Genomic DNA, 17,152 nt, shown 5'->3' on the forward strand with positions numbered 1-17,152 from the left:
TTCCTCTTCCTAGTTCATGTTCTTCAAAATAAGAGCACGCAGACTTACTAAGGTCCTATTCACCACTCATCAGTGGACATCAGCGGTGGAGCAAGTATTCAGATACTTTAATTACTAATAGTACTAATACCACACCGTACAATACTCTGTCCTGCATTGAACATGTTTCCTAAGTAATAGTATGTAAGTATAATCTGCTAAATGTACTTAAAGTATTACAAGTTAATAAAGTACTCAATGCAGAAACATGTCACCTGTGACTGTTAAAATATAAACGTATGATTAACGTATGATTATGTTATTTGGTTTTTAAAAATTTGCACAAACCTCAAAATAATTACAATTATTTAAAAAAAGAAAAGCAGCAAATCTTCACATTTGTGAGGCTGGAACCAAGAAACCAGAGACTAAAGCTGTCAAATAAATGCAGTGAGGTAAAAAGCACCATATGTGTATGATGTGTGACATGTATATGTACAGTGATGGCAGGTGACTCCGAGCAACATCTTTGTTTGTCATTACCTGGACAGCTATAAAGCATTTACTGGAGAAGAAAAAACTCTGAATTTATCGAGAGAACTTTAGCTTTATTCAGACTTTACTGTGCTTTGTTGTTTCGATCGTATCATGAAATATGATCTAATGCTAAAGGAAAACTGAAAATATGAAAAAAATGAAGAATCATATAATTTAAATGAAACCTTTACTCAAGCGCATCATTTGTAGGTTTGTAGTTCAGTTACAGCTCTCGCAGTGAAATAGTAAACATTTTCAAAGCAAACATTCTCTTCAAGATGGTTTCGGTTCTCGATAAATGTTTGTGTAGCTTTCATACATTTCAGGAACAGGAACACACGTAAGAATGTTTTTTAAAGTCCCTGTTGCGTTGTCATGATTCTCACCAGCTGCTCGGCTTCAGGCGCGCTCCCTAACATGTTCTGGTACTCCTCAGGCGCAGTTGTGTCTCTTGAGCAGCCTCGAGTCCGAAAACCCAAGTCCACAGCCGCCGCAGGAATACGGCCTCTCTCCCGTGTGGACCTGCATGTGAAACTTGACGTGTCCCAGCTGCCTGAACCTCACGCCGCAGACCTCGCACTCGTAGGGCTTCTCCCCCGTGTGGACCCGCAGGTGCCTCAGGTAGTTGGTGTAGATCCTGAACGCCTTGCCGCAGTGCTCGCATGTGTGCGGCTTCTCCCCGGAGTGCTGCAGCTCGTGGGACTTGAGCGCCTGGCGGATGATGAACCTCTTCCCGCACACGTCGCACCCGAATGGCCGCTCCCCCGAGTGGATCCGTTGGTGGTAGTCGTACGTGGCTTTGTAGAAGAAAGACTTCCCGCACGCCTCGCAACTGTACTGCTTCCGCCCCGTGTGAATGAGCTCGTGTCTCCTCAGCGAGCCCGCCGTGTCGAAGCCCTTGCTGCAGGTCCGGCAGCTGAACGGCGTCATGTCCACCGTGGTTTTGTCCTGCCGATAGATGACACGGCGGTTGCCTCGGGTTCGTTTTCTGATGACCTGGCCGTGTCTTTCGTCGTGGGTGACCTTCTGGTGTCTCTGCAGCTGGCAGTTGTAGAGAAACGTCTTGCCGCACAGGTCGCACATGAACGACTTGGCGGCGCCATGAAGGAGCATGTGTGCTTTCAGCTTGTTCTGAACGAAGCTCTTCCCGCACACGTCGCATTTGAAGGGTTTCTCGCCCGTGTGGATGCGAATGTGCCTCTTCAGGTTGTGCTGCAGGGTGAAACCCGCTCCGCACGTCTCGCACGTGAATATTTTCCCCCTGTGGACGGACTGGTGCGTCCGGAGCGACCTCCTCCTGTTGAACGCTTTGCCGCACACCGCGCATTTGTATGGGTGCTCCCCCGTGTGGACGCTTTTGTGGCACTGCAGCGTGAACGCGTACCGGAAACTCTCGCCACACTCGCCGCACTTGTGCGGCTTTTCGACGGTGTGCACGACCTGGTGGGCCCCCAGCGCGTGCTTGGTTTTGAAGGCCTTCCCGCAGGCGGGGCACGCGAAGGACCTCGCGTCCGTGTGGACGAGCTGGTGGGTCTTCAGGTACATTTTGGTCTTGAACGTCTTCTTGCAGAGACGGCACTCGAAGGCGGCGTGCTTCCTCTCCTCGTGCCGCAGCAGGTGGTGCTCGAGAGTCGCCGCATTCCGGAATTTCCTCGGGCACTGGTCGCAGGCCAGCGGCCTCTGCTCTCTGTGAGTGTTGGCGTGCTTCGCCAGATGAAACCGCCGGTTGAAGCTCTTGTTGCAGACTTCGCAGACGAAGGACTTCCCTTTGCTCTTGGCTGGCGCCTCCGGTGCGTTCTGGCTGTCAGAGTTTTGGGATTCGCCCGTGTTTGTCGTGGTGTCACCCTCTGCAGCTTCTAGACAGGAGAGAAAAGAAAGATAAGAATTGTCACACAGGAGTAAGAGAGGCAATTATTTTGATAAAAGGGAACATTTTGGCATTAAGCTGCTGGTTAAAATACTGGGTGACTGTGGCTCATTAGTAGAGCGGCTCGATCACGGCTCCACTGTCCTTGGGTCAGACATCTTCTTGCTGTACCTTCGATGTATGAATGATTAGACAGTCCTGATGGGCAGGTGCCACCTTGCATGGTAGCCCCTGCCATCAGTGTGTGAATGGGTGAATGACATGTAGTGTTAAAGCTTTGAGTGGTCGGAAGACTAGAAAGGCGCTATGAAAGTACAAGTCTAAATGTTTTCTATATGGCGTTCTTCCTCTGTATTAATGTTTAGTTCTTCCACATGAACAAGTTAAAATGTCACCTCGTCGACGGGCCGTTGAGGACTCAGCTCCAGAATTCACCTCCTTTGTTGCCTCTCCAACACCTGAACAAGAAATGAATAGTAAAGAATACAAACACGCAGTCATCAGTCAGTTAGTCAACTAATTACACTGCAAGTAATAATATGCTGTCTGGGACAAATTTCTAATATTTGTAATATTTTCCTGTGCTAAAACATATATACCTCATTTAAAGGACTATCCATAATGCATTTTATAAAGTTTGGGGTAAAATATAGAGTCCAGGGAATATTTCTACACTGTTATTATGAATCCCAGATGCAGTAGTGTTGAATTGTTCTGTTTTAAGGAACCCACTTCCCCTCCGAGTCCCAGGGCTACTTCTTGTTTTGCTTGTTATTTCCCCAAGAGGACATGAGCTTTTAATAGAGTTAGTAATTTCTTTCCTTACCAGCATCGTGTCCACTCTCCATCCCAGCAGCGGGCGCTGTTTCTGTGACTTCCTCCGTCAATTTATCGCTCTTCCTTTTCAACGTCCCGAAGGGCTTCAAGGTGTAGATCAAACCGGTCTGCTCGAACAGGACGGGGCAGCCGCTCAGGACGTTTTCCCTCCACGTTCTGGCATTTTCCAAGTTTTCAGTCGTGAGCTTCAGCTCGCTCTCCAGCCGCCCCGCTCTGGCCTGCAGACTCTTGTTGTCGTCGTGCAGCGTTGAGGTCAGCTGGGAGAAAATGGCGTCGATCTTTCTCGTCGCCTCCCGTGCCAACATTTCCATGAAATCTGTCTGTGAGGGTTAAGATAAAGTGGTCAACACGGTTCACTATAAATTATTTACTGCTGTAATGATACACACACACACACACACACACACACACACACACACACACACACACACACACACACACACACACACACACACACACACACACACACACACACACAGAAGGTAAAATAAGTATTGAACACGTCACCATTTTTCTCAGTAAATATATATCTCTAACGGTGCTATTGACATGGAAGTTTCACCAGATGTCGGTAACAACCCAAGTGATCCATACATACAAAGAAAACAATACAAATAAGTTCAGAAATGAAGTTATGTGTAATATAATGGAATGACAGGGAAAATGTGAATACATGAGGAAAGGGAGGTGCAAAAAGGCATGGAAAGCCAAGACACCAGCTGAAATCTATCAGTAATTAGAAAGCACTCCTGCCCCTTGTCAGTGCAAATTAATATCAGCTGGTTCAGTCCCAACTGATGGCCTGTAAGAAGGTGTCTCATTACCACGGTGTCACACAAGAAACATGTCATGATGGGTAAAAGCAAAGAGCTCTCTCAAGACCTCCGGAGGGCATTGGTTATAGAAGGATTTCTAAACTCCTGGATGTTCCAGTGAGCACTGTTGGGGCCATAATCCGGAAGTGGAAAGAACATCGTTTCACCATAAACCGGCCATGACCAGGTGCTCCTCGCAAGATTTCTGACTGAAATAATTATCAGAAGAGTTGTCCAAGGACCACTTGTGGAGAGCTTCAGAAAGTCCTGGAATTAGCAGGTAGAAGTAATGCACTCAACCGCCGTGGCCTGTATGCACGCTCGCCACGCAAGACTCCACTGCTGAAGAAAAAGCATGTTGAAGCTCGTTTAAAGTTTGCTGCAACATTTAGACAAGCCTGTGAAATACTGGGAGAGTATAGTCTGGTCAGATGAGACCAAAATTGAACTTTTTGGAGGTCAAATGGCACTGCCCATCACCCCAAAAACACCATACCAAAAGTGAAGTTTGGAGGTGGGAACATCATGGTGTGGGGCTGTTTTTCAGCATACAGCACTGGCAAACTTCATATAATTGAAGGAAGGATGAATGGAAAAATTTACCGAGACATTCTGGATAAAAATCTGCTGCCATCTACCAGGATGATGAAGATGAAATGAGGGTGGACATTTCAGCAAGACAATGATCCAAACACTCAGCTGGTTTCAGAGACAGAAAATAAAGCTGCTAGACTGGCCCAACCAATCACCTGACCTGGATCCAATAGAAAATCTATGGAAAGAGTTCATAGAAGAAGCCCACGGAACCTTCAAGAATTGAAGACTGTTTGTGGAAGAATGGGCCAGAATCACACCTGAGCAATGCATGCAACTAGTTTCTCCAGCTGTCATTACCTACGAAGTATTAAATACATTTCAGTAAGCGTGTAAAATACTTTTTACCTGTTTCATTCCATTTTATTACACATAACTTAATTTCTGAACTTATTTGTATTGTTTTCTTTGTATGTATGGATTACTTGGGTTGTTACCGACATCTGGTGAAAATGTCATGTCAATAGCATCTTTTAGAGATATATTTACTGAGACAAATGGTGACGTGTTTAATACTTATTCTACCTGCTGTGAATATATATATATATATATATATATATATATATATATATATATATATATATATATATATATATATATATATATATATATATATATATATATATATATTTTATTTATAAGGTGGTGCAGGGGTGATGCATTTTGAAGGCCAACCCAAGGAACCTTTAAAAGAAAGAAGGGTCATTACGTCATCCGGACAGCGTGATAATTTTGCAGCTATAGCACGTTGGCATGACACCTTCTTTTATAGGTTCCTTGGTTTGACGCAAGGACTCATTCCTGCAACACTCTAGCTTGTGTTTAGCTCAATACTCAATAATAATCATGGTTTATTCGATGATTTATATTTTCTATTAATAACATATGTGGAAATAACTCGTGTCGTGGAACAAAACATACATTATTGACCTCCAAAACGTAGGAGAAAGTAGCAGAAAATCAAAATAACGTTGACTGTTCCAAGTAAAGTACAAGTATTTTTCTTAGTCGTTACTCCTTCGTCATCTTCTCCATCGTCCTCCTCTCCCATCTTAATAAGCCCCTACACCAATTTTAAAGTAACAATGTCCAGCTTATTAGGGACGAAGAACTTTGTTTCCCCTCGGAACGTAACATTTGACTGTTTAAAATGACAGGTCGCCATCTTTGTTACGCTACGTGACTTCTTTCCGTTGGTCCTATCTTCCCCAGCTAGTGTTTCTGACCCGGTCAACACACTCAACTGGTGTCCGCAGCCATCGTGGTTGTTCGTATGCCGACATGCAGTCTCAGTAATATTAAACGTTGACTCACCTCACGTCTCATATTTGGCTCCGTAGTTATTTTTTCGTCTTTGGAATTTCCGATATCAACAGCAGTCTTAATCACCGTCTCAATGATGGACTTTGTTTCTGAATAAAACACTACGTTTTCTGACATTTTTACCGTCAACGCTAACAGCCGACTCCTAACAACAGTGCTGACAGACAGCAGCGCCATTGATTCCGGAAATAGAAGTGGCACAAATGTGTCATATTTCAAAATAAAACTCTGGACAGTTGCTTCGATTGCAAATGTTCTTTTATTGCAATAACGAGAAAATAGTATGCCATTATACACATAATTCTACATTAGAAAATAATTTTATAATTTTAGTTCTTTTCTTTGAAAATAATTACATCTTAATGGCCTTTCGTTGAATATTACGAATAAACAAAACATAAATACAGATTTAAGAAAAGAAAACCCTCAAACTTCACTTAAACACCAACTCAACTGGAGAAGATAAATAGTTTCAGCTGCTCAAAATAAGATCATACAACACATTTTTGAAATCATGAAGCTGGTATCTTTGCTGCATTTGTCACCTTAAAAACATTTACATTATCTTACCTTGACATTTGGGGTTTCACATGTTTGACAGAAGTGTCTGTGTTTTTAACAGCTGAGGTTATTGAGACAAAGAAAAAAACCGAACTATAAATGCCACAAACAATGCTGCTATTCTTCACTGTCAACACTCCGAATGAGAGTGGAGCGGCAGCTACTTTTACAATCGATTACTGTATTAATTACTATGGATAAATCCCTAGCCTGCCAAGATTAATGAAAACTAAGAGTTAGTGAGCCTCTAAGTGACTAACAGCCCAAAACAAAAGCTTTTAGTTTATGAGGACAAACCAACATCCCTTTGCCACTGTGAAGCTATCACAGGTAAGTAAATAAACAAATCTTCAGTCAATAATTTAGCATGTTAATTTCGTGAATTGTACCTGCTCCCAACAATAGATCATGAAGATGAAACTAAAGGCACTGATCACACAAGTAATTTGGTTTCCCTTAATACAACACGCTGTCAAAGTCCTCCTGTTTGGTGGGACATCGTCGCCTACGGCCCGTCGCAGCTGTGCTTCTTCAGCTGCCTCGAGTCCGAGAAACCCCGGGAGCACTGCTGGCACGAGTACAGCTTCTCCCCCGTGTGGATCTGCATGTGGGACTTGAGCTGGTTCGACTGGTGGAACTTCCTGTGGCAGTACAAGCACTCAAACTGCTTCTCGCCCGTGTGGATCCGCAGGTGCCTGTAGAAGTTCCCGTCCGTTCGGAAGGCCTTGCCGCACTGGTCGCACTTGTACGGCTTCTCCCCCGTGTGGATGCGCTCGTGCTGCTTCAGGCTGCCGGCGTGGAAGAACCTCTTGCCGCACACGTCGCAGACGAAGGGCTTCTCCCCCGCGTGGCTCCTCTGGTGGTAGCCGAAAGAGTACTTGTTGTGGAACGACTTCCCGCAAATGCCGCAGTTGAACTCCTTGTGCTCGCAGTGGCCCCTCTCGTGGAGCTTGAGGGAGCCCGCGGCGCTGAAACCCCTCAGGCATATCTTGCAGCTGAACGGCTTCACCAGCGACTTGTTCCGCTTCCTGGTCTGGAAGAACCGCTGCGTGCCGTCCGCCTCCTGGTTCCTGTCCGCGTGCACGTACTTCTGGTGGATCAGCAGCCTGCAGTTGAAGAGGAAGGTCTTCCCGCACAGGTCGCACATGAACGGCTTCCTGGCGCCGTGGATGAGCATGTGGGACTTCAGCTTGGTGTTGTCCGAGAAGCTCTTGCCGCACTCCTGGCAGGAGTGCGGTTTCTCCCCCGTGTGAATGCGGAGGTGCCGCTTGAGGTTGTTGTTCAGGCTGAACCGGGCGCCGCATATGTGACAGGTGAACGGTTTCTCCCCCGTGTGCACCACGCTGTGCCTTTTCAGAGCCGTGCCGGTGCGATACGACCGGTTGCACACGGTGCACGTGAACGGCGTGATGCCCGTGTGTTTCCTCTTGTGCACGGTCAGGGAGTGGGCGTATTTGAACGTCTCCTCGCACATGGAGCACTTGTACTTCTTGGAGTTGGAGTGAACGATCTGGTGGAAGCGGAGCGTGTCCTTGCTCTTGAACTCCTTCCCGCACGTCGCGCAGCTGAACGGCCGCTCCTCCGAGTGCACGGCCATGTGGCACCTCAGCTGCACCGACGTCCTGCAGGTCTTGTCGCAGAGCTGGCACTGGAACATCTGCTTCCACTTCTCGTGGCGCAGGAGGTGGTTTTCCAGAGACCGCTCGATCCGGAAGGTCTTCCCGCACTGGTCGCAGGCGAACGGCTTCGGCGGTTTCGCCCGCTGGTGGCGCTTGAGATGGTTCTGAAGCGACTGGTCCTTCCGGAACGACCTCTTGCACTGGGAGCAGGGGAAGGGCAGGGGCGCTTTGCTGGTCTCGTGACGCGAGAGGTGGTTTTCCAGAGACTTCTTTTCCAGGAAACTTCTGCCGCACTTCTCGCAAGGGAAAGGCTTCTTGTGGACCTTTGCGTGTTTCTTCAGATCGCCCTTCCAATGAAACGTGACGTCGCAGTGCTCGCAGGAGAACCGCTTCGCTGTCTGCGCGTCTTTTCTGTAAGACCGCCTTCCCTGCACTCCACCCGTCTGGATTTGTTTCGCCTCGGCGATGTCTTCGGCGGAAACTGGAAATAGGAGAACATTGTTACAAAATAAGTCTATTTAAAGATTTTATTTGAATGGTTTGTTTTTTTCCCAAGAGGATTGCATCCTCTACCTATCCAAGCTCCTTCCAGAACTTTAATGTTGATGAAGCAACCGTCTGAAATCTGATCATACCTTCTTCAATTTTAAATGTTGCTCTCCTGGTTCTCCTCGGCCTCCCTGAAGGTGCCTCTTCTACAGATTTCTGTGATGCATGAGAAAATAAGTATGATAGGTTTAATTTTAAAATATTGGTTCCATGAAATGACGTTCAATCAGCAGCCCAACAGCAAAAGGTTTCCTCAGAATTATTGTAGTACACACTGCATCTCCACCAGACTGGGACACTGAGATGCAGCTGAAGTATACGGACACATAGTTCAGGTTGGACAGTTTTAAAGACATTGCTGCATTCAGACAAATCACGATCTGCAGAGTAAAAACAACACAGAAACACACAACCTTTTCCTGTGCCGAGTCCACACCGCTGGCGGTGCCTTGAGGAGTAGACTCCGGTGAGGCCGCAGAGACGGGAGGCCGGGCAACGACTCGGCCGGCACCCACTAGCGGCAACGTTGGTGCGGGGCCGTCGCCGAACACCGTCGGGGCTGTCGCTGGTTTGGGGACAGTCACGGATCCAGCTGTGGGGCCGGGAACAGCTTCGGGGCTCCCCGCCGTCGCCGGGTTTGACATGGATTCCTTCGCACTGACCAGAGGGGCGGCAGTGCTGGAGGAGACGGACAACACCGGTGCTCCTGTGTCGTGTCAAAGACAGAGAGACATGATGTCACATCATGATCAAGATACCAAGCATGTTGTTGTGCGATGAGGAGCAACACTGCCAAAGATTCAGTTGTTCCAGCTTCTCAAATGTGCAGTTTTACTACATTTCAATATTGAATATTATTGTAAATGAAATGTCTTTAAGTCAGACAAAATTAGAAAATCTGATTTAGTCTCTGGTAAATAGACTGTGCTTGTAGCGCTTTTCTAGTCTTTCCGACCACTCGAAGAGCTTTCACGCTACTTGTCATCGTTCAGCCATTCATACGCTGATGGTAGGGGCTACAAATCGACATGCGACTAGCCGGGGATCGAACCGCCAATCCTTTGAAGGACGACCCTGCTCTCCACTAAGCCACAGTCAGATTGTGATGGGTAGTTTTACAATTTTCTATAATGTTGTAGACCAATCAATCTACAGTGATACTTATCATAATATAATAGTTAGTGACAGACGGTTGCACACATAGTTAAAAGATCAACTTCATCACCTTGTTGAGCCCCAACACTCTAATCATTGATGTTTCCTAAACTCAATGTAACTGACTGATGAGTCAAGTGACCACCACAGTGATCGATCGGCTAACCTATCAGAGAGCAGTCCTGCACCAGGACGTGGGTCGGGCCTCCCTGCGTCTTGTTGCCGCCTTCCCCGATGCTCCTCAGGTCCTTCTCCAGCTGCTCCATCTCCCGGCCGAGCTGGCCCACTCTGGCTTCCAGCTCCTGCTCCAGCTGCCCGGCTTTCCTCTGCAGCACGTCCTCCATTTGCTCCACTTTAGCCCGCAAAGCCTCGTTCTCCTCGAACAGCTCCGAGGAGAACTCCGTGAACACCTTGTGGATCTGAACCACCAGGCTCTTCTCTATCTCCTGGATTTCGCCGATCGTCGCCTCTTCCCACTCCGTGTTTGGCGCCGCTTTCGCCCAGACATCCCTGAAAACGGACACGGTCGCTTGGATGGCGACTTCCACGACCGACGCCACTTCGCTGCCAAACCTCGCCTCCATTTTTCCTCGGTCAGACGCTTAAGCTCAACTCGCTGTGTCCGCCGGCTCGCGGGGCACTTTTTATAGCGTAAATAGTAACTTAAATAAGAGTCAGTTGGACTTGAAACACAACAACCGCCTTTCTTCCGTGCAGACGTTACGTTCAGATGTCCTACATGGCGGACTGTGCGTTACTAAACAGGCTCCGTACTGCACATCCGCTTCCGGTGTCACATCCGCATTTCAAAATAAAGGCAGACAGTCGCCCCAAGAAAAATAAGTGAAAACATCCAATGGTGGAGGAATTATTCAGATATATCACTTCAGTAAAATAAGAAATAATGCATTGTAAAAACACTCTGTTACAAACAAAAGTCTTCCCATTCAAAATGTTACCTAAGTAAATATATTAGTAGCATCAAAATATACTAAAAAGTACCCAAAGTAAAAGTACTCATGCAGAATGGCACATTCCAGATTCATATATATTATATTAGAATTAGTGATGTAGTCATGTGTACTTTAATGTTGCAGATGATAAAGTCGGGACTAGTTTTAATCACATTGCATACAGCTGGTTAGCTTAATCTATTATATTTTAATAGATAAATTGATTTATATTTTGTTTTTTAATAATCTGAACTAGTAGTAACTGATGTAATTAGATAAATGAGCTGGAGAAACAAAAAGTAAATTTTGCCTCCAAAATGTGATGGAGTAGAAGCTGAAAGTAGCATGAAATATAAATACCTCAAACTTGTACTGCACTTGAGTAAATGCACATAATTACATTCCACCTCTGATAATAACTACAACAGTGTGGAGAAGAAAAAAAACATATTTAACATGAAAACGGTGAGGTTGAAAACTATTTTCTCGATTAGCTAATTTCCAAAATGTATACCCGCTGACTTTGAAGTGTGCTATTTTTTTAACGTAACTAATGGAGCTGGTCCTTTGTGGCCCTCCATGAAGCACACAAAGGACCCTTCAAGACCCTCAGACCTCACTTATCTGCTTCACAAAAACACACACACAAACTTTTTAATATCACAATCTGTATTTATCAATTCAAAGAAACGGCTGTACAGAGCAAATGATTCCCAGTTGGTTCTGATCATTTTACACACTGTTATCGGTTCATTCACTCACCCTCGACTCGCGTTGGTAGCTTGTGTTCCCCCGGTATGTTACAGTGATTGCATAGTGGAGGGATGGGGCTTGAAAGACATGCACAGCAGTACCATAATAAGAGACTATGTCATTCATGCAACCTCTTTGTCCTGTTGTGTGTGCGTGTGTGTGTGTGTAGTTGTGTGTGTGTGTGTGTGTGTGTGTGTGTGTGTGTGGAGGAGGTGTTTTCAACCCGGTGCATCCTCAATCTCACTTCATAACATACTTCTCCTGTTTGTTATTTTTTTTTTTTTACAGAAAATACTTATGATCCCATACATTTATACATCATCAGGCTGCTGTAGGCAGGCATACAGAGAGACAGACGGGCTGAGGGCAGACAGACAGTGGTGCTCTGGGGTCCTGGGAAGAGAGAAACCACGGCAGCAAATATTCACAATTCAATTTTTATCTCAGAACGTCATCTGCAGTAACATTTAGAAATATCTCTGTTTGTTTGCATCCGCAGGGAGCACATGAGGGGGGTGTGTGTGTGTGTGTAAGAGGTGTTATCTAATTTTGTAAGAAAACGGGTGTATTTATTATTATAAGAAAACCTCTTAATAAAAGATCCATGTGTCCACTGGTTAGATTTGCCAGCCCTGATTGTCCTCAGAAACATATAAAAATGTAATGCTTGATTAAAAAAATAATAATTATACTTAGAAAATGAAGGTTGATTGTGGTCACTGCAGTCTGAGCCCTGTTCAAAAGTATTTTGTATATTATGAATTGTGACGAATGACGAGCGTGATATGCCACACGTAAACAGAAGATCAACCGATCAACACATGCTGTTTGTAGAATGTGACGGTTGATTCTTACAGCTGTTCTTTACAGAACTGAAGTTTGACATGACGCATGAATTCAATTCAATTAAATCGTTGAGTCTATAAAACATTAGAAAACAACATGAAAAAAATCCCCATCCCAATTTGCATGGAGCTCAAGGTGTCGTCTTTTATCGCCATGTTTTGTCTGACCAGCTGACCATAAAGATATTCACTTTATCTTCAAAGAGCGTCAAACCTAACGAGTTTTAAAAAAATGACTCGGAACAGTGAATCGATTATCAAAATTGTTGTCGATGAATTTCCTGTCGATGAATTGGCGGATTGTTTTTTTTTACAAACTGATCCTGAAAACGGCTTCAAATAAAAATTCCTTCTGCCTCACGAGATCATTCTATGACTTTGTGGCTCTGACGTCCCTCCGCTGGAGCCCCAAACACCACTGACCATCAACTCTGCAACAGGCCAGCGTCCCTAGTGCAAAGAAAAAGTTGCATAAAGTTTCAGTGCATTGCTACCATGGGCATCATCATCATCATCATCATTAACAATACTCATTCTGTGTACAGACACTTCTGAAATCCTCATAAATTACTGCATACTGCTGTGTGGGTTTGGTGCACAAGATGCGACAAAGACTGAAACGGTGTTTCGTGTTAGCAGCTGAATGACTGTTTCCCTTCTGCTGAAGCAGAAGTAAAGATTTCAACCTTCTATCAAACCGCCGGCGACAAACTGAATGTTGTTATTTCTGGTTTAATGTGCATTTTCTGTTCCCTTGTGATCTGCACGGTTTTCAGAGAGCAGCAGCAGCAAACACAGAGCTGCATCCAAACTCAACTCAACGTTTTAAAATTCATTTCCAGATGAGAAAAGAAAAACGCTGACTATAAACACATGAATGATAAACCAAAAGGTATTTTATTCGTCATTTCATCCCGGGCCGTCAGACTGAGGTTTGGAGTGAACAGAACAGCGTGGACGGGGCAGGGTACCATCCAAACCATTCTAACCCAAATCTGAACATGTCTGGTTGTGTCTGCTGTGTAGAATGGTTATTGTACTGCTATCTGTACCCTGCAGGTGTTTTGGGTCCCGTGTGCGTCTGCAGCAACAAAGTGTTCATTACGCTGTTAAGAGGCATAATCCGACAGCTGGAGCACTGCCGCGTGGCTGCACACGTGGAAGATTCGCCCGCTCAAAACTCACCTCTTCTGACTCCTTTTGTGTCCGACATGCATGTGAAACGATTGCATTGATCTGGCATTCACACCTAATTTAGATGCATAAAGTGTGCTGGAATCAAAACAGGATTAAAGAAAAGGTACAGTTCTCCAGACATGTTTGTAGAATTTAAAATACTGAAATTAAATAAAACTCTCAGAACCAAAATATCTGAACAAATTCTGAGTGGGTTTGTTGGGCTCTATAGGTTGCTCAGAGTTTAAAGTCCAACTGAAATCACACTGAAAAACACAATAAATAATGTCAGTTTTCTTTTTAAAGTCATTGTCGATAGTTTGTCTATTATCTAAAGAAAGGGGGGAAAGGCAGACTTAGCTCCAGTACTTGTTCGTAGTGGTATTTAAGACGGTCTCATCAGTCCCACAAGGCCAGACGACCAAGCAGTCAGTTTTCATCCTTCAAACTGAAAAACACTGTTTGAAAACTCTTACGTTAGAAAAGAAAGCATAAAGCTTTGTGTCTCTGGTCAAAGTGGGTTTTGGAGTGTGGAATGGGCTCAGTGTTGCCTCGTGTGGCTGCAAAGTGCCAGTGGGTGTTTTCAGATGGGCCCATTCCCACAATGAGGCGATGCAGAAAACCTACTTTAACTCACTGCATGAAAACAGTGACATAAAAGGTGAGATGAACGCTTTGTCTGAAGACTTTTTAACCAGTGTTTTTCAGTTTTTACGAGAGAAAAGACGTCACGGAGGAAGACGTAAAGCAAAATTAAATGCAAATATAGCAATTATATAGCGGGCACCCTCGTGAAACCAGAAATATGACATTTATATTTCTCCATTTTGGTTTTCAGATTTTTAATTTTTTTCAAAGGAGAACATGTGACTTACAGAGTAGATGCGTATGCTGCAGCAGCGATTTCAACTGGACTTTAACTAGAAGAATAAAAGAAACGACCACGGTTTTGATACAGTAGCAGTGATATCGAAACAGCATTCGTATTTGAAAGGTTTAAAAAAAAAAATGCCGTCCGCCCAGGATGCTCCCAGTAACTTTAGTTTACCCATCAGCCACCGCGGCTCTCGCCAGCTGCATTTACTGTTATGTGGTAGGCTCTGACCATTCTTCGTCGTTTATGGCTTCGTGGTGAGTTTACATGAAATGCAAACCGATGCGTGGATGCCGAGCCGAGCGGGCTGCAAAAGACAAATGATTTCTCCTTTGAAGCAGAACATGCAGTCTCACAACTTCCAGACTTTTCTAAATATTTGGTCTGTCTGATATCCTCTCGACGCCGTGTCAGTTCATTCACTTATTCATTCATTCACTCATTCCCGTCTTCACTGATGGGATGTTGAACCTGGACAGTTTGATGACCTTTTACACTCGTACACTCTTTATAACCTTGAACATTTTAACCTGCTGAGTTATATTCTTCTCTGTGTGTGTGTGTGTGTTATGGATCGGACGTGTCTGGAAGACTAAGGTGGCGTCGGAGGGGACGAACGTATGAACGCGCGAAGCACACGGTAAGAACACACCAACATAAATAACCTGAGAGCTATGGAGACCCTGGGAGCGGTACACACACACACACACACACACACACACACACACACAATCTCACTGTATGCAGAAAAAACTACATATTTTTAATTCTGTAAAAAAAAAGAAAAAGGATGCACCCGATTTGTGTGAATAAATCAAAGAAAATATCCAACGAGTAGTTTGACGTTATAAGAGAATAAAAGAGTAGATGAGGCCTCATTCATTAAAAGCATGCCAGCCGCAGATTTTGTGCTTATGACCAAAACCAAACGTGAACTGAATGGAGATGCTAACATCAGCAGGTTACGCTGAAGTCCATTCACTTCCTTTGAGGCATCGAAAACGAAACCGTGGCCTCTACAGCTTCCCGAAATATGAATTGTGTGTGTTGTTTATTTTAAAAAAACTAGTTAAAACGAATGAGGCCCCTGGGAGCCAGAGTCTACCAATACCTTAATTTGATCTCTTTCTGATCACTAATCCAAGAACTGTACATGTGGTTTAAATAAATTTGTCTTGAGAGCCAAAGTTTCTGCAGTGACCGTATCGTGTGATTTGAACAGGTTGAACACCTTGTGACTCATCTGTCCTGCAGAAATCTCTAAAATCCCAAATCAATGCTATATAAATGATGGGAAGCTTCTCTGTCAGGCAGATTTTTTTTTCAACATTTTAAGCTAAATCCAAAGCATTTCAAGCCTTTGGATGTATTTCTGTGACACATTTTTCTGCTTTTTCCCTGATTGTTCTGAAGTTCATCGCCTCGGCCATCTACTCTTCTCTTGTCTTAAATCATCATCTTTTCACTAGAATCACTGGAGCCGTTAGTCAGTGTTGACTCGTCCACGATGAATGTGGTTCCAGGGCTGTTTGGTATCAAAGTAAAACCAGAGTCACCTCCGCTTTCTGCTTTCTGTTTTTTTTTCCCCGCAGCCAGACCTTCCAGACGGATGGGAAATAGTTGACTTTCTCTAAGTTTGTATGTCTGTAAAACATTTTGGCATAATTTTCATTCTCTTTCAGAGGAGTAATAAGACATAGTGTAGGATGTCTCGACTTACAGACAGACAGATAGATACAGTAGATAGGACAGACGGACGAGAAATACATATGGTTACAGCTCATCTCATAGAAAAACAAACAAACATGGAACAGAATGAGCGACGTCGCATCGCACTACCGGCAATCAGAAACAGCCTTCGCGTTAACGTGACGCGCGTCCCGTCACTCTCCCGCGTGTTCACGCCGCCCCCGGAGGCAGGGGGGGGGGGGGCTCTCTCTTGCAGTTCCCCGAAACAGCCACCAGAGGGGGCGTGGGCGGAGCGTCAGTGTCTCTGTGTGTTCTCACAGAGACACAGAAGAAGAAGAAGGAGAGAGATAGAGAGAGATAGAGATAGAGAGAGAGATCGATGTCTCCTGCTCCGAATCCGTCCTGTCCGTCCTATGAGTAAAGCTTGGGTCAGTCCCTCTGTCCTGCGTGTCACTTCCCAGCCAAACTCGACCGCTGTGTTGACAGTGTTGGAGGCGGAGAGAAGGGCGGGTGGGGGTGGGGCCTTTACTACCAGTCTACGGCCCCGCCCCCATATCCGGAGTTCGTACGATTCAATCCCGACCGATTCCGTCACCCGGCTCACTTTTTCTTACTTGACTTCTCCGAGCGCTTCGCGTCCGACTTCCCTCCCCGTTCCGACCTCTCCGACCGCTCGCCCCTCTCCTTCTCCTTGTCTTTCTCCTTCTCCTTCTCCTTGTCTTTCTCCTTCTCCTTGTCCTTCTCCTTGTCCTTCTCTTTCTCCGCTTTCTCGATCCGATCGGCGCGGTCCGAGCGCTCGCCGCCCCGCTCTGACTGGATGTCCGCCTTGCTGCCGTCGCGCCGCGTGCCCTCGTCGGTGGATGAGGTAGTTGGTTGGGGCTGACCCCATTTGGCGATGTCCTCGTGCTCCGTGATGCTGGCGGTGATGTTGGTCACCCACACCTTGAGGTCGTCCTGCGAAGGAAGAGAGAGATCAAGGCGTTCAGCTGACCGCTCCTCTACTGTGTCTGATACGGCGTCACATCG

General features: G+C 45.3%; 3 protein-coding genes across 3 annotated transcripts in view; all 3 read right to left on the minus strand.

The window, feature by feature from the left end:
* Positions 1-620: 620 nt before the first annotated feature.
* On the minus strand, positions 621-6,079 carry LOC306701517 (uncharacterized protein). Its single transcript, XM_079166839.1, has 4 exons — positions 5,944-6,079; positions 3,210-3,540; positions 2,779-2,841; positions 621-2,372 (listed from the first exon to the last, which is right to left on the minus strand). Exons 1-4 carry the CDS (start codon positions 6,067-6,069, stop codon positions 949-951), a joined length of 1,944 nt encoding a protein of 647 aa, XP_079022965.1. The 5' UTR covers positions 6,070-6,079; the 3' UTR covers positions 621-948.
* Positions 6,080-6,203: 124 nt separating this feature from the next.
* LOC306701512 (uncharacterized protein) lies at positions 6,204-10,568 on the minus strand. Its single transcript, XM_079166833.1, has 4 exons — positions 10,003-10,568; positions 9,095-9,387; positions 8,768-8,837; positions 6,204-8,613 (listed from the first exon to the last, which is right to left on the minus strand). The coding sequence occupies exons 1-4, from the start codon at positions 10,418-10,420 to the stop codon at positions 7,019-7,021; spliced, it is 2,376 nt and encodes a 791-aa protein (XP_079022959.1). The 5' UTR covers positions 10,421-10,568; the 3' UTR covers positions 6,204-7,018.
* A 6,158-nt stretch (positions 10,569-16,726) lies between these two features.
* Positions 16,727-17,152, minus strand: part of sptbn4b (spectrin, beta, non-erythrocytic 4b) — a gene marked incomplete at both ends in the record, with an annotated part of 61,670 nt that continues 61,244 nt past the window's right edge. The window contains one exon of the mRNA XM_079165666.1: positions 16,727-17,080. Coding sequence (XP_079021792.1) covers positions 16,727-17,080 — 354 coding nt within the window. The remainder of the gene's footprint in view (positions 17,081-17,152) is intronic.

The sequence above is a fragment of the Pholis gunnellus genome (assembly GCF_910591455.1).
Source record: "Pholis gunnellus genome assembly, chromosome: 9".
Lineage (NCBI taxonomy): Eukaryota > Metazoa > Chordata > Actinopteri > Perciformes > Pholidae > Pholis > Pholis gunnellus.

What these genes read in the sequence shown, in the direction of transcription:
- LOC306701517 (XM_079166839.1), bottom strand. Translation starts at nt 6,069, where the DNA reads ATGTCAGAAAACGTAGTGTTTTATTCAGAAACAAAGTCCATCATTGAG. An exon ending in AGCCAAATATGAGACGTGAG is followed by an intron (nt 3,541 to 5,943) that starts GTGAGTCAACGT and finishes TAACCCTCACAG; the next exon opens with ACAGATTTCATGGAAATGTT. An exon ending in GGAGAGTGGACACGATGCTG is followed by an intron (nt 2,842 to 3,209) that starts GTAAGGAAAGAA and finishes TTTCTTGTTCAG; the next exon opens with GTGTTGGAGAGGCAACAAAG.
- LOC306701512 (XM_079166833.1), bottom strand. Translation starts at nt 10,420, where the DNA reads ATGGAGGCGAGGTTTGGCAGCGAAGTGGCGTCGGTCGTGGAAGTCGCC. An exon ending in TGGACTCGGCACAGGAAAAG is followed by an intron (nt 8,838 to 9,094) that starts GTTGTGTGTTTC and finishes CATGCATCACAG; the next exon opens with AAATCTGTAGAAGAGGCACC. An exon ending in AACATTTAAAATTGAAGAAG is followed by an intron (nt 8,614 to 8,767) that starts GTATGATCAGAT and finishes TCCTATTTCCAG; the next exon opens with TTTCCGCCGAAGACATCGCC.